Here is a 27,371-nt window from a genome sequence, read left to right as displayed (position 1 = left end):
TTTTTGGCGCAAATTTTGAATATTTTTTTTTTGGCACAGAATTCCAGCAGGAGTATAGACTATATAAATTTAACTACTATTATTTTTTTCGAGTATATCTAGTGATTGCATTTCGTTATTATACAGCCTGTAAATACAAGCTGCAGTCTTGAGTCATTTGCTTGCCAGGTGTTTTCAGTGAGGGAGCTGTGTGTGGAGGGGATTCCGATACCCTTGTCAGCCCTGAGCTAGTAACATATAAGCATGACTTTGCAAATCCAAAAAGAGATAGTGAGAGACTCTTATTTGTTGTAAGGGAGGCTCCGCACTGAGAAGCTTTTCTAAGATACAATCACAGAACTCCCAAACTATTTTAAATGTATGGTATTTACGACAAAACATGTACAGTGTCTGACCTTCAATACTGTTAAGAAGGACTTTGCATAATAACTAAGGTAAGCACAATACCAGCGATCAAAGCTGGTCCTGACATTGACACAAAACGATGCTTATTTCCCAAATAATGTAAATCACTAATCTCCTATAAATTTTATCAAACAGCAGGGTCCCGAGCACTGTATGCGACACGCCCCCGGCCGGATCGGCTTACTTTACAAGTCCCAAGTGGTGCAGAACAATTGCCTCCCCTTCGTTCATAAATCCGCTCCAAGCTACTGACCGGCGCCCAGGCCCCGCCCATCAGCCCCGCCTCCCCTCTGTCTCCGCCCTCCACGGAGTCCAGTGCAAGCAGTGGCCTGCAAAACTCAGCCAATGAGAGGAGACGTAGCTCGCTTGCTCACCACTGAGCAGGCGCGATGGAGTGAAGGCGTAAATAACTGCTCGTGTTGCCGCCGGCTGGCCGGGGTAGGTTACTTAGTTTGTTCTGGTGTTCGATCGAGGTGCCAGAGTGAGTCTGCTGGGGACCCTGTGCCGGTGCCGGGATGCGGTGGTTGGACAGAGCGCTGCTTCGGCAGTTTCGGGTCTTTCGGTGAGTGTGGGTGAACAGGCGGCTTCATCCTTTTAGTTCCGCTTCTTTACGGTGGAGTTGGAAGTCTGGTAATAAGAGTGTTTTTTCTTAGCCAGTTTATAGTTTAAGAATAAGGTTGAGCTGTCAGAATGCGTGCAAATGGCAATGTCTGCAGTTCTTTTCCTTTCAGGAGCTCCTGAAAGGAAAAGAACTGCAGGCACTGCAGTGTTGTATTTGTGCCTCATGTGAACGGAGTGTTCTCCTTCTTCTAGATCAGTAGGTCCCCAAACATTTCCAGAGAAGGGCCTCCTCATAGGGCATATTAAATCAGCGGGAGGGTCCTCTTTGGTGTTTGCAGAGTTGGTTGCTGTACCCCTAACTGTTCTGTTTAACTGATTAAGCTTTGTCCACCTTCTCCCTCCCCCCTTGCTGCTTTGCCCTGCATGCGACTCCTTGGGTCTGATCCGATGCACAATGTTTACCGTGTTGTTAAACGTTTGTTTTAGACCGGTTCTAGCGGATACCTGGTGAAAATAGCCCCGACCAAAAAAAAAAAAAAAAAGACAAAATAGCCCCCTCCCCCTTCTAACCTGGCCCCGACAAAAGGGCCCACCCCTGAGTATTTTACCTGTTCTGCTCCTGCAGCTGTGTGTCTTCTTATGTTGAGCTACCGGTATCCCACAAGAATGTTGGAGAATTGCCCAGGGGTAGGTGGGGGGAGGGTAGGCAGGAGAAGAGGGAGACATGTTGGGAGGTGGGTGGGAAGGAAGGAAGGGTAAGAGATGCACTTGCAGATCATAGGAAGAATAGGACAGAGATGATAGAACATAGGGGTGAAGAGAGAAATATGCTGCACTGGAGAGGGAGTTGAAGGAACAGAGATCACAGATGAGGGAGTGGAGGGATAAGAGGTGCTGGACCCTCAGAGGAAGTGACAGGGAGTTTTCACTACTTATTTTTGTGAAGGTCTGTGGGCTATTTTGTTGGGGCTATCTTGTTCAGGCTATTGTGTTGGGGTAATGTTTTAGCCAGTCTAAAGCAAATGTTATTTAGTGAACAGTGTACAAAGGGGGGTTTTCATGGCTCTAATACTACTTATCACTTCTATAACGCTACAAGGCATACGCAGCGCTGTACACATACATGAAAAGACAGTCCCTGCTCAAAGAGCTCACAATCTAAATAGGACAGGCAAACAGACAGAACAATGAAGAGGTAAGAGAATTAAAGAGGTGGGGATAAAAAGGTACAGGGCAAGTGACTAGTGGTTAGGAGTCAAAAGCAGCATTAAAGAGGTGGGCTTTTAGCCTGGATTTGAAAACGTCCAAAGACGGGGCTAGACGTACAGGCTCGGGAAATCTATTCCAGGTGTGAGGTGCAGCTAGATAAAAGGAACAGAGTCTGGAATTAGCAGTAGAGGAGAAGGGGACAGACGAGAGATTTATCCACAGAACGGAGTACCCCGGGGGGGGGGGGGGGTGCGTAGCGAGAGACAAGAGTGGTGAGGTACTGGGGAGCGGTAGAGTGAATGCACTTATAGGTCAGTAAGAGAAGTTTGAATTGAATGTGGAAACGGATAGGGAGCCAGTGAAGTGACTTGAGGAGGGGGCTAATGTGAGCATAGCGACTCTGGCGGAAAATGAGTTGTGCAGCAGAGTTTTGGACTGATTGAAGAGGAGAGAGATGGCTAAGTGGGAGGCCGGTGAGAAGCAGGTTGCAATAATCTAATGTGTGCCATTAGCAGCTGTGAACCCCGTTCATATGAGCTCAGTAGTATTTTTATTAGCATTCCAGGTGGTGCACCAAGGTCCAATGAGCTAATTTTATGGCTGCTCTGGAGCTGTTGGGAGAGGAAAGCTGCCTGCTTGTGCTCCCTATCTCTTCTTTCCCCCTCCCCCGTTACCCCCCTGCATACAATTCAGTGGGGGTCCGGTGGATCTCCAACCCACTTCCTGCACTTACCCACCCTGACCCTGCACACCCACAAAATTCCCTGGTGGGCCTTGGACTCCCCCCTTGCACCCTAGCAACGGACTCTGGTGGTACTACTACTACTTATTTCTGTGGCGCTACTACACATATGCAGTGCTGTACACTGAACAAGTAAGTGACAGTCCCTGCTCAACAAAGCTTACAATCTAATCAAGACAGATAAACAGGACAGATAAGGGAATTACTTAATGTGGGAATTATAAAACAAACATGTGAATAGGCATTAAAAGCAGCCTCAAAAAGGTGGGCTTTAAGCCTAGATTTGAAGCCGGCCAGAGCTTGATTTACTGATTCAGGAAGTGTATTCCAGGCGTATAGTGCAACAAGATAAAAGGAACGGAGTCTGGAGCTCACAGTGGAGAAGGGTATAGATAAGAGAGATTTACTCGATGCATAGGTGCAGACTCCGTGAGTGCTCGAGCACCTCCAATATTTCACCCACCGGAAATTCGTTCCCTCCCTCCCTCCGAGTTCCAGGGTCGTCCCTCCCTCCTTCCCAGTTCCAGGCCTCCTCTTTCCGAATTTTTAAAGTCATCTTTTTTTTTTTTTTTGTTACATTTGTACCCCGCGCTTTCCCACTCATGGCAGGCTCAATGCGGCTTACATGGGGCAATGGAGGGTTAAGTGACTTGCCCAGAGTCACAAGGAGCTGCCTGTGCCTGAAGTGGGAATCGAACTCCGTTCCTCAGTTCCCCAGGACCAAAGTCCACCACCCTAACCACTAGGCCACTCCTCCACGCTTGACTTACCTCGTCGAGGTTACGTGGGCCGGCAGCAGCGGTAAAAAACGTGCAGGCTCGGTGCTTGCTTCAGTTTTCCCTTCTCTTGCAGCTCTGGTCCCGCCCTCATTTCCTGTTTCCGCAAGGGTGGGACCAGAGCTGAGAGAGAGAGAAGGGAAAACTGAAGTAAGTGCTGAGCCTGCACGCTTTTTACCGCTGCTGCCGGCCGTCCTAACCCCGACGAGGTAAGTCAAGATGACATTTAAAATTCGGAGGGAGGGGGGCGGCGGAATGCACCCCCTGTAAAAAAAAAAAAAAGTCAGCACCTCAAAGTTGGCTCCTATGACTTGATGAATGGAGATCCTGGAGAGACGTGTGGAGAGGTACTGAGGAGCTGCAGAGTGAATGCTGTTGTAAATCAATAAGAGGAGTTTGAATTGTATACAAAAATGGATTGGGAGCCATGAAGTGACTTGAGGTTAGGGCTAAATGAGCATAGCGACACTGGCGGAATATAAGTCATGCAGCAGAGTTTTGATCAGATTGAAGGGGAGAGAGACGGCTTAGTGGGAGACCTGTGAGAAGCAAGTCACAGTAGTCTAAGCGAGAGGTGATAGCCCTCCACGGTACCTTAAAAAAAGTTGGGCAGGAGCAACAGGTCCTGCCTTGGTGCTGTTAATTTCAAAATTGCAGTGCCCAGCCCCTGCCCGATGCACTGGGCTAAATACCATATAAGGAGAAAAACTCCTTATGTGGAGTTAGCCTGGTGCATTCCAGAATTTTGAAAGTTGTGGTGCCAAGGCAGGAGGGAAGAGCTGTTGCTCCAGCCCAACTTAAGTTACCGGGGAGGGGAGGAGGGTTGCTAGACCACCAGGGTCAGATGCTGAGGGGTGGGGGAGGGTGCTCTAAGGCAGGTGTAATTGTGTGTATAAGCCAGTAAGAATATACACACTTTGTATAATGTGCAAATCCCATCCCCTCCATTTATTCTCAACCCCTAGGTAGTGAACATGACCTAGTTTGCGTGAGGCCCCACTCTGGTGTCTTGAAGGATTGTACAGAAAAACTGCTTCATTAGATGATAAACATTTTAAATGCTTCATTTGCTCTGAGTAGTTTCCTATGCAAATGAAAGAAGCTGAAGTTACTTGTGTGTGTGTGTGTATATGTGTGTATATATATATATATATATATATATATATATATATATATATATATATATATATATATATATATATATATATATAGTTTAAAAAAAAAAAAAGAAGAAAGACAAATGCCGGTAGGTCTGTAAACTGGCATTTGAGGACATATCTGTAACTTGTACCTTTTGGCCAAACTTCTTGAAAAGGAGGTAATTTTTATCAGCTTAGTAGTTTCCTTGAGGATAGCAATGCGTTTGAACAGCAAGCAGGTTTTTGAGAAGTTGTGGGACAAAGTCTTTGCAAAATGTAGTTCTAGGCTTTCTAGTTTGTTGGACAATTGGTATTACTGATTGTCTTAGATTTTGTTTAGGTATGAACAACTAACAGTTTTTTGTCCTGGTTGAACTTATTTTGCAAGGAGAGAACATTTTGGGTTGGATGAGAGGGTTCGTGGTCCTCTGTAAAATCACTGGCCTGGGGTGTTCCTCAGGGCTCCTCCCTGTTGTTTCTGTTGAGCTTTTTATTTATTTATTTTTCAGCCTCTGCTACTTTTTCAGTGGACCCTTTTTTTTATATACACAGGCCGTATTCAATTGTTAGTCTCACTGGGGAATAGTTATTAACCACTTGAATGACTGACTGGAATAGATGGCCAGTTGGCTGTGTACTAGTAGATTACTGCCCAGTGTAATAGAGACTAAATGTTATCCTTCAGTGAGCTGGACTGGCCAAGAATTTCATTAACATCGCAAATTAGACGCTTAAACCCATCAAGGATTTTATTAGAAATTTAGTTTCTATTAGATTGTAAGCTCTTTGAGTAGGGACCGTCTTTCTTCTATGTTTGTGCAGCGCAGTGTACGCCTTGTAGCGCTATAGAAATGCTAAATAGTAGTAGTAGTAGTATTTTTTGGAAAGATGACAGCTCTTTGTAACATCAAATTGTTAAAATGAGGCATTTGGCATTTTATAAGTTATGGCTGGTAAAACAACTCAAACTATATCTGCATTCAGTTATGCAAACATTAATTGTCAGCTCCAGAATCACATTTAGAATCATGTTTTATGTGGCATTGCATAAGTAATTAAAAGCTAAGGGCCTCTTATCAAGCTAGCGGTTCCTGTGCAGCAATGCTGACGGAACCCATTGAAAGTGAATGGACTTTGTTGGCATTACCACACTAGGAGCTGCTAGCGTGGTTTGATAAGTGGGTCCTAAATGACTTTGTAGTCTTTATTAGAAAAGGAGGTGTAGAAAATTGATAGATTATACCTTGGATTCTTTAGAAAGGCACCTTATTTATTTATTTTTTGTTACATTTGTACCCCGCACTTTTTCCCACTCATGGCAGGCTCAATGCGGCAGGCAATGGAGAGTTAAGTGACTTGCCCAGAGTCACAAGGAGCTGCCTGTGTCGGGAATCGAACTCAGTTCCTCAGTTCCCCAGGCCCAAAGTCCACCATCCTAACCACTAGGCCACTCCTTCCTTAAGAAATTTGCCAGTTCTTAAAACATAGCTGCTTGATTAGTGTGTTCATGAGGCTAATATGCAATTTGCATGTCAAATACACTGGGAGAAATAGCTCAAAAGCATCTGGAGTCATATTACACTTAGATCTTAATCCATCTATCACGAAACTCCTAGCCACCCGCCTGGGTTTACCCCATGGCCACTTAGAGGGTCTATCCCCAGCACAGCTCAGGTCTGCCTGCACCTGCCGCTTATGCTCTACACTAGCTCCCTCCTCCCACCGACTGGGTCCCAGCTGCCTCTGGGCAAGTTTCCTGCTCTCAAATTATCTCCAGTGATTCCTAGGTTACTGTGGCCACACTCCCAGTGGTCCCACAACTCCTAGAATGCACCCAAAGTCCCAACACACAAACCACCAGGATTCTTAGTCCAGACATGCAGAGGCAATAAACTAAAAATGTTTGTCGTGAAAAATTAGAACAATGAAAAGGAAAGGTGCAATCAGCAAACAATAACAAGTAACTGAATATTGATCATTATCCATCTAAACATTTAGTCACTACCTGAATAGTGCCTGGGAAGATCAGGAACATAAAAATCGAACAGTGTGGAACAAAATAGTGCAATTAGCAAACAATAACAGGTAACAAATATGGATTAATTATAATATTAACTAAACATTTGCATACTTGGGGACAGGTATAAACAATCCCCTTTCAACAGATCTCCTGAAAAATACCAGATTAACTATAAATTGGACCTTAGAGGCTTACTCAGTTATCATATCAATTATTGAGCATTTCAAAGCCATAGTCGTTATTAGTCCAGAACTTAAATTCTAAATTTTACACAAGTTTTTTTTTCTAATTTTATCCAATATTTAAAAACTTTGCTCAGATACTTCACTACTCATCTTATTATTGGTCCTTATAAACAATACATGTACTTCACATGCCATACCCAAACACCTGTCCCAAGCATGCCTGTGAACAGATTGTGTAAAAGTAGATGTAAATATTCACATTGTGCCTACTTTTTACATTCATAACCGGTGAGGTAATTGTATGAGAGGCCTTTTACCTGTGTAAAACAGGGTTTTCATGGAATAAATTCATAACATTACCCCCCTCTTTTTTTTTATTTTTTTTTAAGAGCGAATGTCCTTTAGCCTTCAGTATTGGTTCGGACAGCTTTTCTGCCAGGCTTGTGCTTAGTTTTGTTGGTGATTATTGAATATCAGAATAAGGGAATTCAGTAAACACTTCCTTTTCCTAGGCAGCAATTTACTTGCCTGATTTCTGTGCCCCTGTGTAGGCTACACTCCACCCCTCCTCCCACCCATTTGTGCTTCCTTGCATCCTCTTAGTTGTAAAGTTTGTAAATTAAACCTCTGGCTTCATCCTGGGAAATTTTAAATTAGCTATGCAAGCTTTATTCCTCTAGAAGGCAAATTCCTTGTCAGAGTTGCTTAGATGGTGCCCTGAGGGCCAAATTGTATATTGGCACAGACAAAAATGAGTGCTAAGTGCTATAAATAGTGCTCTGAGTTGGGCACCATTTATAGGATAGCGCGTAGCACTGGGATCAGTTCCAAAATTATAGGTGCGAGGATTTACACCAATTGAAATCTGGTGAAAATCCTTGTGCCTTGTGTCAAAATTAGGGTCAAATCTGCCATGTTCTGTAATACTGTGAGCAAATTCCTGTAATGCACGGATCCAAAAAGGGGGTGTCCCTTTTTGGATCTGTGCATAAAAATGTATGCATGCATCTTTATAGAGTAGTGCCTAATAAGATGTGTGTGCAAGTTCTGTGATTGCCAATTAGCACCAATAATGCTGTCTAGTTATTGTTACTGGCTTGTTAACTAAATTGTATGCACAAATTTGCACAAACTATTTTGAGCGCCATGTATAGAATCCGGGGGGGGAGGGGTGGGGGGGGTGGTAAATGTATTCAAACAGACACATTTCACTGTGCAAATGTTGATATCTGCTTATGCAAAATTTAACTTATTAGTTCCAAAATTGTTGCCAATTAATGAAAGTGTGTTTGGGTTTGAAAGCTGTCCTGCTTTTGTTCAATACCTTTTTTTTTTCTTTTCTTTAGTGCTGCAAGTCTTAATTCATGGAGGAGGACAAGCAGCTCCGCAAGTGAGCGAGCGCTTCAGTATAAAATAGGAGAAAAGATTCACGGATTTACTATTGAGCAGGTAGTGCTACTTATGAAATTGGAAACTCCCTGCCTCTGAGCATTTTGGAGGTCTTAAAGCAAGCAGAATTTGAAGGCTTAAAAGGAGTAGATGGTTTCAGCTTTATCATAATATTCAGTCACGATATAACTGCATCTTGAGTGTTTTTTGTAGTTTTGGTCATCCCATTTCAAAATAAAGATATAACGGATCTAGAAGCGATATAGAGGAGGATGACAAAGTGATGGGGACTATAGAATAACTCCCATACAAAGAAAGGCTGAAGTTAAATCTCGCGGTGTTTTTTCTAGGCACTTAAACTTAAAACGTTACATAGAGGTGTATTTTCAAAGCGCTTAGACTTACAAAGTTACATTGGCAGGATGTATTATGATGACTTAATGGATAGCAATGTAAATTTGTAAGTGCAATATTTGAATAAAGATTTATAATTAAATAAACGGTTGTTTTAGAATGTGCAAATAAATGTCCACCAGTAACTTCAATCTTAATGACTTTATTCCATGCAGGTTTCTAGTACACAGTTCCAACAGCAGCATTCACCTTCAATCTTAAGCACATATAAGCTACCTGAAAGTGTGTGGCAAATAATCCCCTTTAAGCAGTAGGCTATCAGCACATACCAGGATTCAGTACAGACTCTGTCAGCTCCAGTCTGGGCTCTTTATCCAGGGCACAGTAACCGTAGTTCAATTCCAAATAGAAGCAGTTCATTCAATTCATCATCAGTTAAATCACAAAGCAGCAGTTTCTACCTTTTAATCTCTTTACCTTCAGGAGAGTTCAATACTTTAGGGACTTCTCATACCCAAGGGATTTCACCCTGCTTCAGCTTCACTGCTAGATTTAATACTTTAGGGACCTCTCTTTCCCAAGGATTTTCAGCCTGCAAATACTTTTGGGACTTCCACACACCCAAGGGATTTCAGCCTGCTTCAGTACTTTAGGGACCTCTCTTACCCAAGGGTTTTCAGCCTGCAACTGCTTCTCTCCCTCTGCTTCTCCCTTGGGACTCCTTCCCACCTGCCTAATCAATCCCTGGCTTCTCCTACCACAAGCAATCATTCTCCTTCCATTAGCTTCCCCCACACCCATACCAGCTGAGTTGAGCATTAGACTAATGATGAGCTCCTGCACACAGGGTTTCCTATCTCTCTTTCCCCCTAGTGGCAGCCAATCTACACATCCTGCCAGCTTACACCCATGTCTTCCCCTATTTCAGCTAGGAGTCCAGTCTGGGTTCTTCCTCTCACCCCCTGGCTCCTTGCCTGCAATGCCTTCTGGGACTTATATTTCCAACTGAAAGTGCTTTAACCCAACTGTCCTGGAGGTGACTTTATTACTATATATATATATATATATATATATCAAATGACACTGTAGCCTTCAGGCAATTTTAAATTAATACATTACAAAAAGGAAGGCTCTTATAAAGTACACATCAACGAAAACATAATCATTTATTAAATTGAGAAACAATCGCATCTAAAACACACCCCAGAATTGACTTGGTCACAAAAATAAGGCTAATCTCAAAATTGAGAGAAATGAAAACACATTCCCCCTTCAATTTATGCTAAAAATATTAAAGTGAAATCACAATCCCCTTGTAAAGGTTGTACAAATAATACAGATAGCTACAATACTTAACGCCCCCTGGATTGATCTGTGGGACGAAATGGAAAGAAAAATGTGTTCTTTCCTTTAGTCCCAACAGAGCAATTCAGAGGCTCTCCCTTGGAATTGGAATCTGGAGGTTTTGGTTTGTCTATTCGTTCTTGATTTTCCTGAGGTTTTTAGCTCAGATTGTTTGCAGATACAGTTTATAAAAACAAAACAAACACAGAGCAAAAATCCACAAGAGAAATGAGAATAAGAGCAGTTACTGTTCTTTATGGGAGAGCATAGCCCTCATGCACAGTTTGATTTTCACTGATTATTTCCGTTTTGTGTTCTCTTGATCTGTTTTTTACGAGTTGTCTTTTTTCAGAGGCAGCAGATCTTTTTTTCCTTTGTTTATGCTGTTTTGTTATCAAAAACATTGAGAGAAGCTGCTGCTCAGTATTCTATATGGCAGAGCTCTGTCATTCTCTGTCTCCACCTGCTAGTAGATGGATATAACGTGCAAGTTTCTGGATTGATCTGTTGGGACTAAAGGAAAGAATTATCAGGTAAGAACTAATTTTTCCTTCAGAAATGCTCCCTATTTTTGGAGCAGTGCAACTGAATGCATGGAGCTTCATCTGTGATATTCTGGCTTATGCCAGTGGTGGGGAAGATGCCTAATTTCCCTTGTGGGAGTGTATTGTAAGGGAGCATTATTTGAATGAGTATTTCAAGATAGTGTTGAGATTTTATTCTGTTCCTAATTGGGAGCCAGAGAAGTTCCTGAAAAACTGGTTTAATAGGGATGTGGATTTGGACCTTACCAATAGTCTTGCAGCTGTGTTCTATAAAAGGTTGGAGCTGCTTGAGACAATGGAGATACCATGAATAAGGATAAATTAGTATGGCGGCTGTGTTAATCCACTTTAAAGGCCAATTAAAAAAAAACAAAACATCAAAACGAGCAAAGGGGGAGAGGGGTGTGGAAGAAAAATGAGGAAGGAGGTTTTTGTCTTTGTAAGTCTAAGTTCTTTGAAAATGGAGCCCTATATTTGATTAGCTTTCAGAAGTTCCGTTGGTTATTATGAAACATATTTTCAAAGTACAAAGTTCCATAGTAACCTAAGTCTAAGTGCTTTGAAAATGGAGTCTCATAGTTGATTTAGCTTTCAGAAGGTCCATTGGTTACTATGAAACTTATTTTCAAAGTACTTAGACTTACAAAGATCCATAGTAGCCTAAGTCTAAGTACTTTGAAAATGCACCTATATATATGTTAAAGGTGATACCTTTTTTTATTGGCCTAATTTTCCTTTTTCAATTTTGTTTGTATTTTAATGGAATAAGGAGTTGCAGTAGTCTGTGATAGTGAAAGCATGTATTGAAAATATGGTAGTACAAATTAAAATGAGGCGTTAAATGTGAAACATTAAACAGAATCAAAATCGAGGATTCCAGGCATAGCACTGTAAGTGCAAACCCCAACAAGAACGGTTAAAACAATGACAAATCGAAATGTTTTCCTACTGCAGTTCCTGTCACTTTCTCTCTGTAGATGTTTCTAAATGTTGACTGTTCAGGGTTTAGAATTCGTCCAGCTGTATTTAAATTTGCTCAGAGGACTCTTAGCACAGTGATCACCTGCACCAGAAGGAGCCACCATCCTTTCATCTCTACTTTTTAGAAGTTATATACCGAATATATTTGTAATTCTCCGAGGACAAGCAGGCTGCTTGTTCTCACTGATGGGTTGACGTCCTCGGCAGCCCCCTCCATCGGAAAGTTTACTAGCAAAGGCCTTTGCTAGTCCTCGCGCGCCCATGCGCACTGCGCATGCGCAGCCGTCTTCCCGCCCGAAACCGGCTCGAGCCGGCCAGTCTTCTTTCGTCCGCGCTCGGTACGGTCGTGTTACGCCGTTCGTGCCCCAGAGAGTCGACCTCGCGCGTCCTTTTCGACGTGTTTTCTCTTGTTTTTTCTTTCAAAAAGTTCGGGAAGCGCTCCGGAAGTGCTCCGGAAGATCCTTTCGGGTTTTCTGCCCTTCCCGTAATTTTCTCACTTTTGCCCCGTAAGTTTTCTTTCGTTGACGGGGTAGGCCTAGTTTGGCCTCGGTCGAGATTTTTCTCCCTCTAAATTTTGGTGCTTCAAATTTCGCCATTTCGGCTTTTGATTTCGCCGGCGTGATTTTTCCGCCCATGACATCGAAGCCTTCCAGCGGCTTCAAGAAGTGCACCCAGTGCGCCCGGGTAATCTCGCTCACTGATAGGCACTCTGCGTGTCTTCAGTGTCTAGGGGCCCAGCACCGCCCTCAGAACTGCAGTCTGTGTTCCCTGTTACAAAGGCGGACTCAGGTAGCGAGATTAGCCCAGTGGAACGTTTTGTTCTCGGGCTCTTCGTCGACATCGGCACCGGAGGCATCGAGTGCATCGACGTCGTCAGCGTCCGGACCATCTTCCTTGGCTGCCGCTCCATCGACTGCATCGAGGCATCGGACCTCTGCATCGGCGCCGAGGCATCGGGCGACTGCATCGACGTCGGTGGTACCGAGACTTCGTCTGCTGATGTCGTCGGACGGAGGTGCATCGTCAGGAGTGCAGGTGAGGGCTGTCCATTCCCCTGCTGGTGGCGGTGAGCCTTCGGGTGGGTCTCCCCCTACCCTGAGGGCTCCTGCGGTACAGCCCCCCCGGGATCGACCCTCTTCGGTCTCGGCCCCGAGGAAGCGACGGATGGATTCTACGTCCTCCTCGTCGGTGCCGGGGAGCTCCGGTGACATGCTTCGGAAGAAGTCGAAGAAGCATCGACACCGGTCTCCTCCCCGTGTCGGCACCGAGAGCTCTGGGTCGCCGAGGGATTCGGCACCCAGCAGGCATCGGCACCGAGAGGACCGCTCACCCTCTGTTCAGGAGGTGTCGATGCGCTCCACTCTGGACAGCCCGGAACAGCCTCCTCGCCCGGAACAGGTTCTGACGTCGACGCCTGCATCGACCTCTCAGCCTTTTTCTGCAGCCACTCTGAACGAGAGCCTCCGGGCCGTTCTCCCAGAGATTCTGGGAGAGCTGTTGCGCCCTGCGCCTCCGGTACCGTCGAGCGTGGCGCCGGCTGGCCCATCGCCCAGGTTGAGGTCCCCGACGTCGGTACCGCGTGCGGTGCCGACCGCGGCCACCTCCCAGGAGGGCTCCCCGACTACGTCGGCGGAGGGAGCTTCGCCGATGCGGGCCAGGGAGTCTACCTCTCGACGCCCCCATCGTGGACGTGGCTCCACGGAGTCGAGCAGGGCGAGGTTGCAGACACAGGTCCGTGAACTTGTGTCTGACACCGAGGGTGAGGCCTCGTGGGAGGAAGAGGAAGATCCCAGATATTTCTCTGACGAGGAGTCTGAGGGTCTTCCGTCTGATCCCACTCCCTCTCCTGAGAGACAGCTTTCTCCTCCCGAGAGTCTGTCTTTTGCCTCCTTTGTCCGGGAGATGTCTACGGCCATCCCCTTCCCGGTGGTTGTGGAGGACGAGCCCAGGGCTGAAATGTTTGAGCTCCTGGACTATCCTTCTCCACCTAAGGAAGCGTCCACTGTTCCCTTGCACCATGTCCTGAAAAAGACATTGCTTGCGAACTGGACCAAGCCATTAACTAATCCCCACATTCCCAAGAAGATCGAGTCCCAGTACCGGATCCATGGGGACCCAGAGCTGATGCGCACTCAGTTGCCTCATGACTCTGGAGTTGTGGATTTGGCCCTAAAGAAGGCTAAGAGTTCTAGGGAACATGCTTCGGCGCCCCCGGGCAAGGACGCTAGAACCTTAGACTCCTTTGGGAGGAAGGCCTACCATTCCTCTATGCTCGTGTCCAAGATCCAGTCTTACCAGCTCTACACGAGCATACACATGCGGAACAATGTGCGGCAGTTGGCGGGCTTGGTTGATGCTCTTCCCCCTGAGCAAGCCAAGCCTTTTCAGGAGGTGGTCAGGCAGCTGAAGGCGTGCAGAAAATTCCTGGCCAGAGGAGTTTATGACACTTTTGATGTTGCGTCCAGGGCCGCTGCTCAAGGTGTGGTGATGCGCAGGCTCTCATGGCTGCGTGCCGCCGACCTGGAGAATAGAATCCAGCAGCGGATTGCGGACTCGCCTTGCCGTGCGGACAATATTTTTGGTGAAAAAGTCGAACAGGTGGTAGAGTCTCTCCACCAGCGGGACACCGCATTCGACAAATTCGCCCGCCGGCAGCCTTCAGCTTCTACCTCTACAGGTAGACGATTTTTAGGGGGAAGGAAGACTGTTCCCTACTCTTCTGGTAAGCGTAGGTACAATCCTCCTTCCCGACAGCCTGCGGCCCAGGCTAAGCCCCAGCGCGCTCGCTCTCGTCAGCAGCGTGCGACTCAGCAAGGCCCCGCGGCTCCCCAGCAAAAGCAAGGGGCGAGCTTTTGACTGGCTCCAGCAGAGCATAGCCGACATCCAAGTGTCCGTGCCGGGCGACCTGCCAGTCGGAGGGAGGTTGAAAGCTTTTCACCAAAGGTGGCCTCTCATAACCTCCGATCAGTGGGTTCTGCAAATAGTCCAGCAGGGGTACACCCTCAATTTGACCTCAAAACCTCCAAATTGTCCACCGGGAGCTCAGTCTTACAGCTTCCAGCACAAGAAGGTACTTGCAGAGGAACTCTCCGCCCTTCTCAGCGCCAATGCGGTCGAGCCCGTGCCATCCGGGCAAGAAGGGCTGGGATTCTATTCCAGGTACTTCCTTGTGGAAAAGAAAACAGGGGGGATGCGTCCCATCCTAGACCTAAGGGCCCTGAACAAATATCTCGAAAAAGAAAAGTTCAGGATGCTTTCCCTGGGCACCCTTCTCCCCATGATTCAGCAAAACGATTGGCTATGCTCTCTGGACTTGAAGGATGCCTACACACACATCCCGATACTGCCAGCTCACAGACAGTATCTGCGATTTCAGTTGGGCACACGCCACTTCCAGTACTGTGTGCTACCCTTTGGGCTCGCCTCTGCGCCCAGGGTGTTCACCAAGTGCCTAGCTGTGGTAGCAGCGGCGCTTCGCAGGCTGGGGGTGCACGTGTTCCCATATCTCGACGATTGGCTGGTGAAGAACACATCCGAGGCAGGAGCCCTGCAGTCCATGCAGATGACTATTCGCCTACTGGAGCTACTGGGGTTTGTGATAAATTATCCAAAGTCCCACCTTCTTCCAGTGCAGAGACTCGAATTCATAGGAGCTCTGCTGGATTCTCGGACGGCTCGCGCCTATCTCCCAGAGACGAGAGCCAACAACTTGTTGTCCCTCGTCTCGCGGGTGCGAGCGTCCCAGCAGATCACAGCTCGGCAGATGTTGAGATTGCTGGGCCACATGGCCTCCACAGTCCATGTGACTCCCATGGCCCGCCTTCACATGAGATCTGCTCAATGGACCCTAGCCTCCCAGTGGTATCAGGCCGCTGGGGGTCTAGAGGACGTGATCCACCTGTCCACGAGTTTTCTCGAATCCCTGTATTGGTGGACGATTTGGACCAATTTGACTCTGGGACGTCCCTTCCAAATTCCTCAGCCACAAAAAGTGCTGACCACGGATGCACGGATGGGGAGCTCATGTCGATGGGCTTCACACCCAAGGAAGCTGGTCCCTCCAGGAACGCGATCTGCAGATCAATCTTCTGGAGTTACGAGCGATCTGGAACGCTCTGAAGGCTTTCAGAGATCGGCTGTCCCACCAAATTATCCAAATTCAGACAGACAACCAGGTTGCCATGTACTATGTCAACAAGCAGGGGGGCACCGGATCTCGCCCCCTGTGTCAGGAAGCCGTCAGCATGTGGCTCTGGGCTCGCCGTCACGGCATGGTGCTCCAAGCCACATATCTGGCAGGCGTAAACAACAGTCTGGCCGACAGGTTGAGCAGGATTATCCAACCTCACGAGTGGTCGCTCAATTCCCGTGTGGTACGACAGATCTTCCAGGTGTGGGGCACCCCCTTGGTGGATCTCTTCGCATCTCGAGTGAACCACAAAGTCCCTCAGTTCTGTTCCAGGCTTCAGGCCCACGGCAGACTGGCATCGGATGCCTTCCTCCTGGATTGGGGGGAGGGCCTGCTGTATGCTTATCCTCCCATCCCTCTGGTGGGGAAGACTTTGTTGAAACTCAAGCAAGACCGAGGCACCATGATTCTGATTGCTCCTTTTTGGCCGCGTCAGATCTGGTTCCCTCTTCTTCTGGAGTTATCCTCCGAAGAACCGTGGAGATTGGAGTGTTTTCCGACCCTCATCACACAGGACGAAGGGGCTCTTCTGCATCCCAACCTCCAGTCTCTGGCTCTCACGGCCTGGATGTTGAGGGCGTAGACTTTGCCTCTTTGGGTCTGTCACAGGGTGTCTCCCGCATCTTGCTTGCTTCCAGGAAAGACTCCACTAAGAGAAGTTACTTCTTTCATTGGAGGAGGTTTGCCGTCTGGTGTGACAGCAAGGCCCTAGATCCTCGCTCTTGTCCTACACAGACCCTGCTTGAATACCTTCTGCACTTGTCTGAGTCTGGTCTTAAGACCAACTCCGTAAGGGTTCACCTTAGTGCGATCAGTGCATACCATTACCAAGTGGAAGGTAAGCCGATCTCAGGACAGCCTTTAGTTGTTCGCTTCATGAGAGGTTTGCTTTTGTCAAAGCCCCCTGTCAAGCCTCCTACAGTGTCATGGGATCTCAATGTCGTTCTCACCCAGCTGATGAAAGCTCCTTTTGAGCCACTGAATTCCTGCCATCCGAAGTACTTGACCTGGAAGGTCATTTTCTTGGTGGCAGTTACTTCGGCTCGTAGAGTCAGTGAGCTTCAGGCCCTGGTAGCCCAGGCTCCTTACACCAAATTTCATCACAACAGAGTAGTCCTCCGCACTCACCCTAAGTTTCTGCCAAAGGTAGTGTCGGAGTTCCATCTGAACCAGTCAATTGTCTTGCCAACATTCTTTCCCCGTCCTCATTCCTGCCCTGCTGAACGTCAGCTGCACACATTGGACTGCAAGAGAGCATTGGCCTTCTATCTGGAGCGGACACAGCCCAACAGACAGTCCGCCCAATTGTTTGTTTCTTTTGATCCCAATAGGAGGGGAGTGGCTGTAGGGAAACGCACCATATCCAATTGGCTAGCAGATTGCATTTCCTTCACTTATGCCCAGGCGGGGCTGGCTCTTGAGGGTCATGTCACGGCTCATAATGTTAGAGCCATGGCTGCGTCGGTAGCCCACTTGAAGTCAGCCTCTATTGAAGAAATTTGCAAAGCTGCGACGTGGTCATCTGTCCACACATTCACATCTCATTACTGCCTGCAGCAGGATACCCGACGCGACAGTCGGTTCGGGCAGTCAGTTCTTCAGAACCTGTTTGGGCTTTAGGATCCAACTCCACCCCCCGAGGGCCCTGTTTGTTCTGTTCCAGGCTGCACTCTCAGTTAGTTGGTAAATTTTTTTAGGTCAATCTCAGTTATGTCCTCGCCGTTGCGAGGCCCAATTGACCATGGTTGTTGTGTTGAGTGAGCCTGGGGGCTAGGGATACCCCATCAGTGAGAACAAGCAGCCTGCTTGTCCTCGGAGAAAGCGAATGCTACATACCTGTAGAAGGTATTCTCCGAGGACAGCAGGCTGATTGTTCTCACAAACCCGCCCGCCTCCCCTTTGGAGTTGTGTCTTCCCTTGAAGTGTATTGTCTTGCTACATACTGGACTGGCCGGCTCGAGCCGGTTTCGGGCGGGAAGACGGCTGCGCATGCGCAGTGCGCATGGGCGCGCGAGGACTAGCAAAGGCCTTTGCTAGTAAACTTTCCGATGGAGGGGGCTGCCGAGGACGTCAACCCATCAGTGAGAACAATCAGCCTGCTGTCCTCGGAGAATACCTTCTACAGGTATGTAGCATTCGCTTTAAGTTGCTTTACACAGAAAGGCATATGTTATACTGTAGTTATGGTAGTGCAAAGAAATATTTTGTGTGTGGTGATTTGGAAATGTAGTCTGCAATCTCCTTGTTTACGTTCGCTCTCCCAACCTGTCTGCTCATTTCCTTAGCAGTTGTTTTGGCTGCATAATGGAGTGGGGGTACAATTTTCAGTTTGTCTGTGCATGTGGGTAGGACTCTTTTACCTCTATGGAGATTCTGAATATTATGCCCCATGTATGTATGTACATATAATCCCAGAATGGGAGTGTACTGGATATCTTCTTCCAAGCCTAGTTGCTAAAGGATATTTATATTAAAAAAAAAATGGATAGTCCACTCCTAGACATTGGTGCCAAACCAAATCTAACTAAATGGTTCATATGACATGCCCTCATAGTTTTTAAACAAACAGATGTGCTGGCATTTGACCCAGTTAATGACACAAGGTGGTATTAGGCAAGATCTTCTAACCATAAATCCAGTCCTATCTTTGAAAAGATCTCAATGTCTTTGTTTTTTTCATTAATATATGTGGCACATATGGGTTGTGCCCTCCCTGGCAATGTACTTTATACCTTTATAAGATGCCCTGTTCATTTTTAAACAAAGAACAAATGGGCTGGCATTTGACCCAATTACTGTAATGACATGGTATTATCAGGCAAGATCTTCTCATACTAAACCAGTCTATAAAGATGAGACAAGCCTTTTTGTACTCTTGCAAATCCTGTTTGCTCAGATTTTTGAAAAGATATATTTTAACTGATACATAAATGGCATAGGTTGTGCCCTCCTTGGTAAAGTAAGAGTGGAATGATCATAGCTTTTAGGGGAGAAAACACATCTTTAAAATGTTTTGAAACATATTCACCAGAAAGAGAAGAATTATAGTAAAGTGCCCTAATTAGCGTATTATCCTTTTCTACTGTAAACTTCGTGTTGTGTCTTTTAACTTTTGTAATTTATGGAAGCCACATTGTGCCTGCATTTGTGGGAAAATGTGGAGTAGAAATGAACCATAAATAAATAAGTACTATATTTAATACGAGGGGTGTGTTTAACAATTAATGCTATGTTCAGCACATGCATTAAAGGCAAACCAAGGGACCCGGTATGATTGTGCCTAATGGGGAACGCCTGTAGCTGATCTGATGACGTCAAGCACAAATGCCAAAGTCCCGTGCTTTTACAGCAGACGGAGAGATCCTCGCTCGGCGGGGTTGGATGCCTTGGCTCAACCCTGGCCTCTGGGCCTACTATATGTGTTCCCGCTTTGGCCCTTGATAGGGCGAGTACTCCTGCGAATTCGGCTGCACCAGGGAGTGGTGATTCTCGTGGCCCTAGTATGCGCACTTCCAGCGGATGCTGGTGGAGGGTCCTCTTCCTTTGCCTCTGGTACCAAACCTGTTGAAGCAGGGACCGGTAACCGTGGAGGATCCCTGCCGCTTTGGTCTTACGGCATGGCATGGCTATTGAGAGGGCGCAATTGAGAGACAAGGGCTATTCTAACAAGGTCATCTCCACTCTCTTGCAGGCCCGCAAGCTGTCCACTTCCGTTGTGTATGCCTGGATTTGGCGCCAGTTTGGGGCCTGATGTGTTCCTAAGGCGATCACACCCATGCAGGCTTCTGTCTTGCCGATTCTTGACTTTTTGCAGGATAGTGTACAAAAAGGCTTAGCCTATAATTCCCTGCGGGTGCAAGTGGCAGCATTGGCATTCTTTCGTGGGAAGGTCGCTGGCCTCTCCTTAGCTACACATCCAGACATTGCACGGTTTCTTAGAGGGGTGCTTCGGCTCCGTCCTCCCGTGTGGGCACCTTGTCCGGCTTGGAACCTGGGGCTAGTATTGAAGGCTCTGCAGGGTTCACCCTTCAAGCTGCTACGGCGGGCTTCGGAGAAGGATATGACTTTAAAGGCAGTCTTCTTGGTGGCCATCACATCGGCAAGACAGGTGTCTGAGCTCCAGGCGCTGTCCTGTTGAGACCCATTTCTGCAATTTTCAGAGTCCGGGGTAATGGTACGTACTGTGCTTTCCTTCCTACCTAAGGTGGTTTCAGCGTTTCACCTAAACCAGCCTATTTTTCTGCCCTCCTTTTCTCGGGATAAGTTTCCAGATTCCTTTGGGCAGTTGCACCTTTTGGATGTGCGCAGGACCCTGTGTTGCAGTACCTGCGAATGACCAATGCTTTCAGGACCTCTGATCACCTTTTTGTATTGTTGTCAGGCCCTCACAGAGGGTCTCCAGCGTCTAAAGCCACTATAGCCTGTTGGCTTAAGGAAGCCATTTTTTCTGCATATCTGCTTTCTGACAGGCCTCCGCCTGACGCCTTTAAGGCACATTCCACAAGAGCGATTTCCTCCTCTTGGGCTGAGACGGGCACACTCTCTCTTCAAGAGATATGTAGTGCAGCTACTTGGGCCTCTAAGCTCTCTTTTGCCCGTCATTACAGGCTGGATGTGGTGGCCAGGAGGGAAGCGCTTTTTGGAGCACAAGTGCTTGCGCGTGGTGTGGCATGTTCCCGCCCTATCTAGGGATTGCTTTGATACATCCCATTCGTAATGGATTCACCTGCTGCTGATGACAAGGAAGGGAAAATTAGGTTCTTACCTTGGTAATTTTCTTTCCTTTAGTCACAGCAGATGAATCCATGATCCCTCCCTGATTGACTTTGTTTTGTGTTCAGTTTTTCCTGCAGACATGTTCCCTCATTGGGAGAAGTTGGAAAACAGTCTTCAGGAGGTTGAGTTCGTCCCTCCTTTGTGTTATTGCTCCTGTTCTGGGGCGTTCGTTCGCTGTGAGGAAAGTTCATGTTAAGCTACTTTGCGGTTTAACACTGCTTTGGAAGCTTCAAATACTGAGAGGCAGATGGAGCTAGCCGTCCAAGAGGCACTACGGTTTTCAGTGTTCTCTATCTCCCCCTGCTAGTATGTGGACACAACCCATTCGTAATGGATTCATCTGCTGTGACTAAAGGAAAGAAAATTACCAAGGTAAGAACCTAATTTTCCCATTGTAGGAGGTTCAGGAGGTGGACAGAGGGGGACAGTCCGAGAGCCCTCGCTCAGAAATTAATGGGCCTGGCGAACAAATGGCTGGAGCCTGACAAGAGGTCAGTGTTACAAGTTATGCAAGAACTGGTCCTAGAACAGTTTTTGGAAGCTTTACCTGAAGTAATAAAAATAGACCTGATAAGGAGAGGGTGTGATACACTGGAAGCAGTGCGCTGGGAGGAAAAGGGAGGTTGATCAGGAGTTGAAAAATAAACCTCTTAGGAGTTTCCAGGAACACAAGGAAGCTGGGAGCGGTGACGTAAGACAATGTTACCAGTGTGGGCAGCAGGGACATCTGCGAAGGGACTGCAGGGCCAAATTGGGGTTCACTTCACGCTCTAACCCGCATCCTGAGCACCGCTTCACTCAGTGGGTGGAGAGTGGAGGCATACCTGTGGAGGGCTCTTGGATTCGGGGGCAGATCAAACTATGTGTTCGCAATCCCTATGGGACCGAATTGGGGAAAAGATAAAAGGAGGGAGTAGGCTGGTCTCAATACAGTGCATACATTGTGCCATTTCACGATACCCAATGCACCTAGTAGAAATTAAGGATCCCACTGGTATTCAAGAAATATGGGTGGCCGTACTTCCGCAGCCTCCCCAGGACTTAATTCTGGGGAGGGACTGGGTTCCTTTTGCACAGTATTTAAGGAGTAAGGAAGGTTGGGTCACAACCAGAGCACAGGAACAACAGGCAGGGGGATCAGGGGTGTCCTTGCCACAGGTTTTCCCGTTCCATCTAGATCTCTTTGGGGCTCCGGGAAAAACCAGAAAAGGGTCCTGTCAGAAGAAGAGGGCCCAGTTGCAGAGAAGGGAGGATCTGAATAGGCAGGAGGAGTTCCCAGTGGATGCGTCTGGGGTACTAGAGAGGTTCTCTCATTTTGCTAGGGAGCAAGGAGCGGATGATACCCTGAAATATGCCTGGGAGTGGGTAGGACAGGAGGGTGAAAATACTTTTCCTCATTTCATAGTGGACAAAGGATTATTGTTTCGGGTGGCTCACTTGGGGCCAGAGCGTAGAGTTCAAAAACAATTAGTAATCCCTCATGGGTTTCGGAAGCTGATTATGAGGCTCGACCATGATCACCCCTTGGGGGGTCACAAAGGGGCACAGAATACTCTTACGCAGGTGTTATATTGCTTTTACTGGCCTGGGGTGTATAAAGGTGTTCGAACATAGCCCAGAGAGAGCGCCCTTATGCCCTCTTCCTCGTATAGGATTCCCTATAGCGCATCTGGGATGTCCATTCCAAATTTCTCAGCCGCAAAAAGTGCTGACGACGGATGCATCCCTTCTGGGATGGGGAGCTCATGTGGATGGGCTCCACACTCAAGGAGTTTGGTTCTTCCAGGAAACGCATCTTCAGATCAACCTCTTGGAATTGCGAGCGATCTGGAATGCGCTGAAGGCTTTCAGAGATCGGCTGTCCAATCGAATTATTCTAATTCAGACAGACAGTCAGGTTGCTATGTATTATACAAACAAGCAGGGGGGCACCGGATCTCGTCCTCTGTGTCAGGAAGCCATCAGAATGTGGCTTTGGGCACGGCATGCTTCTCCAGGCTACATATCTGGCAGACGTAAACAACAGTCTGGCCGTCAGGTTGAGCAGGATCATGCAACCTCACGAGTGATCTCTGAACATGGGAGTTGTCCGCAAGATCTTCCAAGCATGGGGCACCCCCTCGGTGGATCTTTTTGCCACTCAGCACAATCACAAGGTTCCTCAATTCTGTTACAGGCTTCAGGCCCCCGACATACTAGCGTCGGATGCCTGTCTCCTGTATGCATATCCTCCTATATCTTTAGTAGGGAAAACTCTGCTGAAACTCAGGCAAGATCGAGGAACCATGATTCTGATAACACCTTTCTGGCCTCGTCAGATCTGGTTCCCTCTTCTACTGGACTTGTCTTCAGAAGAACCTTGGAGATTGGACTGTTTTCCGACCCTCATCACTCAGAACGAGGGGTCGCTTCTACATCCCAACCTCCAGTCTCTGGCTCTCACGGCCTGGATTTTGAGAGCTTAGAAGTTGCCTCTTTAGGCCTTTCAGAGGGTGTCTCCCGAGTCTTTTTGCTTCCAGGAAAGATTCCACGAAAAGGAGTTATGCTTTTAAATGGAGGAGGTTTGCCATCTGGTGTGACAGCAAGGCCCTAGACACTTTCTCTTGTCCTACACGGACCCTGCTTGAGTACCTTCTACACTTGTCAGAATCTGGTCTTAAGACTAACTCAGTAAGGGTTCATCTTAGTGCAATCAGTGCTTATCATCAGCGTGTAGAAGGTCAGCCTATCTCTGGACAGCCTTTAGTGGTTCATTTTATGAGAGGTTTGCTTTTGTCAAAGCCCCCTGTCAAACCTCCACCAGTGTCATGGGATCTCAATGTCGTTCTCACCCAACTGATGAAACCTCCTTTTGAGCCACTGAATTCCTGCCATCTGAAGTACATGACCTGGAAGGTCATTTTCTTGGTGGCTGTTACTTCAGCTCGTAGAGTCAGTGAGCTCCAAGCCCTGATAGTTCATGCTCCTTACATTAAGTTTCATCATAACAGGGTAGTCCTCCGCACTGATCCTAAGTTCCTGCCAAAGGTGGTGTCGGAGTTCCATCTGAACCAGTCAATTGTCTTGTCAACATTTTTTCCCCGTCCGCATACCCGCCCTGGTGAGGACAAGTTGCATACCTTGGACTGTAAGAGATCATTGGCCTTTTACATGGAGCGGACAAAACCCCACAGACAGTCTGCCCAATTGTTTGTTTTGATCCCAACAGGATGGGGGTTGCCATCGGAAAACACACAATCTCCAATTGGCTAGCAGATTGCATTTCTTTCACTTATGCCCAAGCTGGGCTGACTCTGGAGGGCCATGTCACGGCTCGCAATGTTATAGCTATGGCTGTGTCAGTGGCTCACTTAAAGTCAGCCTCTATTGAAGAGATTTGCAAGGCTACAACGTGGTCATCAGTTCACACATTCACATCTCACTACTGCCTTGAGCAGGATACCCGATGCGACAGTCGGTTTGGGCAGTCGGTGTTACAGAATTTGTTTGGGGTTTAGAATCCTCCTAGGCCCATTTCTGTTCTGTTCCAGGCTGCACTCTCACTTGGTTGTGTTTGTTTTCAGGTCAATCTCAGTTTTGTCCTCGCCGTTGCGAGGCCCAATTGACCACTGCTCATTGTTTTGAGTGAGCCTGGGTGCTAGGGATACCCCATGCGTGATGATGTCTAGCCTGCTTGTCCTCGGAGAAAATGAAGATACTTACCTGTAGCAGGTATTCTCCGAGGACAGCAGGCTGGACATCATCACAACCCTCCCTCCTCCCCTTTGGAGTTCTTCTCGTTTGCTTTCTATATAACTGAGGGAAGCATGCGGGCGGGAAGTCACTTGTGCATGTGCGGTGCGTTGTCCCTGCTCTCGCCTTGTCGCTTCTAGAATTTTTAAAAGTTTTGCTTTTAATTCCGGAGCTCCTGGGCCGTCACGGACGACGACCCATGCGTGATGATGTCCAGCCTGCTGTCCTCGGAGAATACCTGCTACAGGTAAGTATCTTCATTTTCTTCCAGGGCATGTAACATGAGATCCCTGAGTTTCTACCCTATGTGGTAAATTTAGGGCAGATGCTGGGCATGTATTGCACAGGCTTTGCACTTAACGCACCATAAAGTTGTGTATTTAAAGTCTGGTAAGTGCAAAAACTTGCTGTACTTTAGTAAACAGGCCCTTAGTGCATATGACACTGACATGTTCAATTTTTCCTATTTAATTTATTTGAATCTTACCTTCCTTTGTTTTCATATACAGGTGACTTCTGTTCCTGAGTTACTTCTAACCGCAGTAAAGCTAAGCCATGATAACACAGGGGCCAAATATCTGCACCTAGCAAGAGAGGACTCCGAAAATTTATTCAGGTATCCGCACTGTGTGCCAGCTAAATTTTTCTTCTGTGAACAGTGCAATATCTACTCTATTTCCAGATATACCCTCAGCAGCCGACTGCGATCCTTCTTCACGATTTTCTTCCGTGAACACTGAAGAGAAGTATTTGTTTAGCACATTTGCTTTATCCTTATCACTCTCCACATTGCTGTGTATGAAATGACTGCATTTTTGTAATTCGTACTGATCTTGTATCTCATCCTGATCTTCCAAAATGAGAGTGAAAGTCGTTCATTTTGTCTTAGTTAATTTATATGTGGATACTTCATATCCTTGCCTGCAAACTGTACGCTTTTTAATAACACCACAAGTGTATAGCTTTTTTATGCTGTGCTTTTGCAGTCTGCATGTTGCGTGTTCTATAAAAAAAATGTTTTTTAGCATGTTAGAATAAGTAAGAATTGTTATTAAATTTGTTACTGGTGTTGACTAACCTAAAAGGAGTACTTGTGTTAACTTGTACACAAAAGACAGGGTATAATAATTTTGATAAAGTTGAAACCCTATTGACATTGCCATTATATTTTTGCTCAAAAAACGTTTTGTTTTTTTTTCATTGGTCTTGCCAATAGAATGTAATTTACCTATGAGTTAAAGTAAAGGTTAAACGTTTCTGTTTAAAATGATATTGAATCTATTTTTTAAATTACCAGTGTAATTGGACATTTTATTGATGTCAAACCTGTTTTAGTTAAATATTAATCCACAATCAATATACCGCACTTTCTTCAGTGTACAGTTTCGGACAACACCAATGGACAGCACAGGTGTACCACACATACTTGAACACACGGTGCTTTGTGGCTCTGAGAAGTACCCATGTCGGGATCCTTTCTTTAAAATGATGAATAGATCACTTGCCACTTTTATGAATGCGCTTACAGGTAAGTGAGGAATAATGGGTGTGGTGAACCTGATGATACATGGATCTAAAGCAGTGTAAGCCATTTTTGCCCTCTGAAAGACAAGGTTCAAAGATCCTACTTTACATTCTAAATTGAATCAATGTTGTCCTTAACTAGGCCCTATGTGTGTGTTGTTTTACAATAGAAAAAAAAACTGTTCAGTTGGTACAACTTGTCAGTCAAGTGGTTACCACTTAGCTTGCTATTGCAGGCCTAGATGGCTACTAGCTCAGCTTTTAGAAGTGAGTTGTTATAGCTACTCTTGGGGCTTCTGTGCAAAAAGTTTGCACACAAGTTTTGCAAAATTCTGCATACTTTATTTGTATTTTTTTTTTGTACAGAATTCCATCCTCGTAAAGCCCAGTTCCTCCTCCTCCAGGCCTAAAATCTATCCCCTCCCTCCTTAGGCTCAACTTTCCCAAGCAACATCACTTTACATGTTCCACTTTCCTCAGCTCTCTGTAGCCTCAGCTTAGCTTGAACCACTTCTCCCCTTGCAAGTTCAGCTGCCAGCTTTCTCTGTCCCTTCCCCAAAGTGGACACCTCTGTTTTCTGTCTTCCTATTCTCTGCAGTTTTCTCTCCCTAACTCCTAGCAAGATTACCAGTGGTATCTGTCCCCTGGGTCTCCTTTCTTCTCCTTGCAAATCATACAGCAAGAGTAAGAGGCGGTGAATGATTGCACATTGTGCTGCATTGTCACCCTGGATCCTACTGCTCGTTTGAACTGCGTGGGATTCCATATAACTGCACAGTGCAAATGACCAGTGAGGCTAAAGACAGCAGAGCAGTAAGAAATGGTTCAATGTGCCGCTGTTTGGGGAGGGGATGGTGCAGAATCAGCATAGTAAAGTAATTCTATGTAAATTTTGCATTTCACAGTTATTCAGAATTCCCTATTCCCACTCCCCCCCCCCCCCCACCAAAGGATTATAAATTAGCAGAGCTGTACAACCATTGGCTTATCCCATTCATTACCTTTGTTGCTTTCTGATCAAAGCAGGTAGACATCTAGCAAGGAATTACAGAAGGAGAGCAGTTTGCTAGGCATAAGTGTTGCAAAATGGTAGCGTCATACGATAAATAATTGCTGAAATAACTGCATTGTTATAAATCAATAAAAATATATTTTATTTCTGAGATTTCTTTAATGATTTTACTGTTTGTCTTAGTATCTTGTTTTATTGCATACTAGCGCCTCTTGGAGCTCTTGTCTGTGAACCAAAAGTATCATTCTTGCTAAAATTGACTCTTGTTTCAGACGTCTTCCTGTATACATCTCATTTTCACATTGACTTTTAGGGCTGTTTACTAAGCTGCGCTGTAGGCGTGTACACATTTTAGCGCGCACTAATGCTGGAGTCACCCATAGGAATATAATGGGTGTGTCTATCAGTGCACGCTAAAAAGTGTCCATGCCTACAGCATGGCTTAGTAAACAGGGCTCCTAGGGAGCTTTTTAATGTAAACTTCCAGA

The 27,371-nt window shown here is 46.4% G+C and overlaps 1 protein-coding gene across 1 annotated transcript in view; it reads left to right on the top strand.

Annotated features, from left to right (window-relative positions):
• The first annotated feature begins 825 nt into the window (after positions 1–825).
• LOC115467832 (presequence protease, mitochondrial-like) overlaps positions 826–27,371 on the top strand; it is a 57,072-nt gene continuing 30,526 nt past the window's right edge. The window contains exons 1-4 of the mRNA XM_030199353.1: positions 826–967; positions 8,384–8,486; positions 24,857–24,963; positions 25,724–25,875. Of these exons, the coding sequence (XP_030055213.1) occupies positions 921–967; positions 8,384–8,486; positions 24,857–24,963; positions 25,724–25,875 (409 nt within the window). The 5' untranslated portion in view covers positions 826–920. The remainder of the gene's footprint in view (positions 968–8,383; positions 8,487–24,856; positions 24,964–25,723; positions 25,876–27,371) is intronic.

Source organism: Microcaecilia unicolor, chromosome 1 (genome assembly GCF_901765095.1).
Source record: "Microcaecilia unicolor chromosome 1, aMicUni1.1, whole genome shotgun sequence".
In the NCBI taxonomy this organism is placed as follows: Eukaryota; Metazoa; Chordata; class Amphibia; order Gymnophiona; family Siphonopidae; genus Microcaecilia; species Microcaecilia unicolor.
This window is presented reverse-complemented; position numbering and strand designations above follow the sequence as displayed.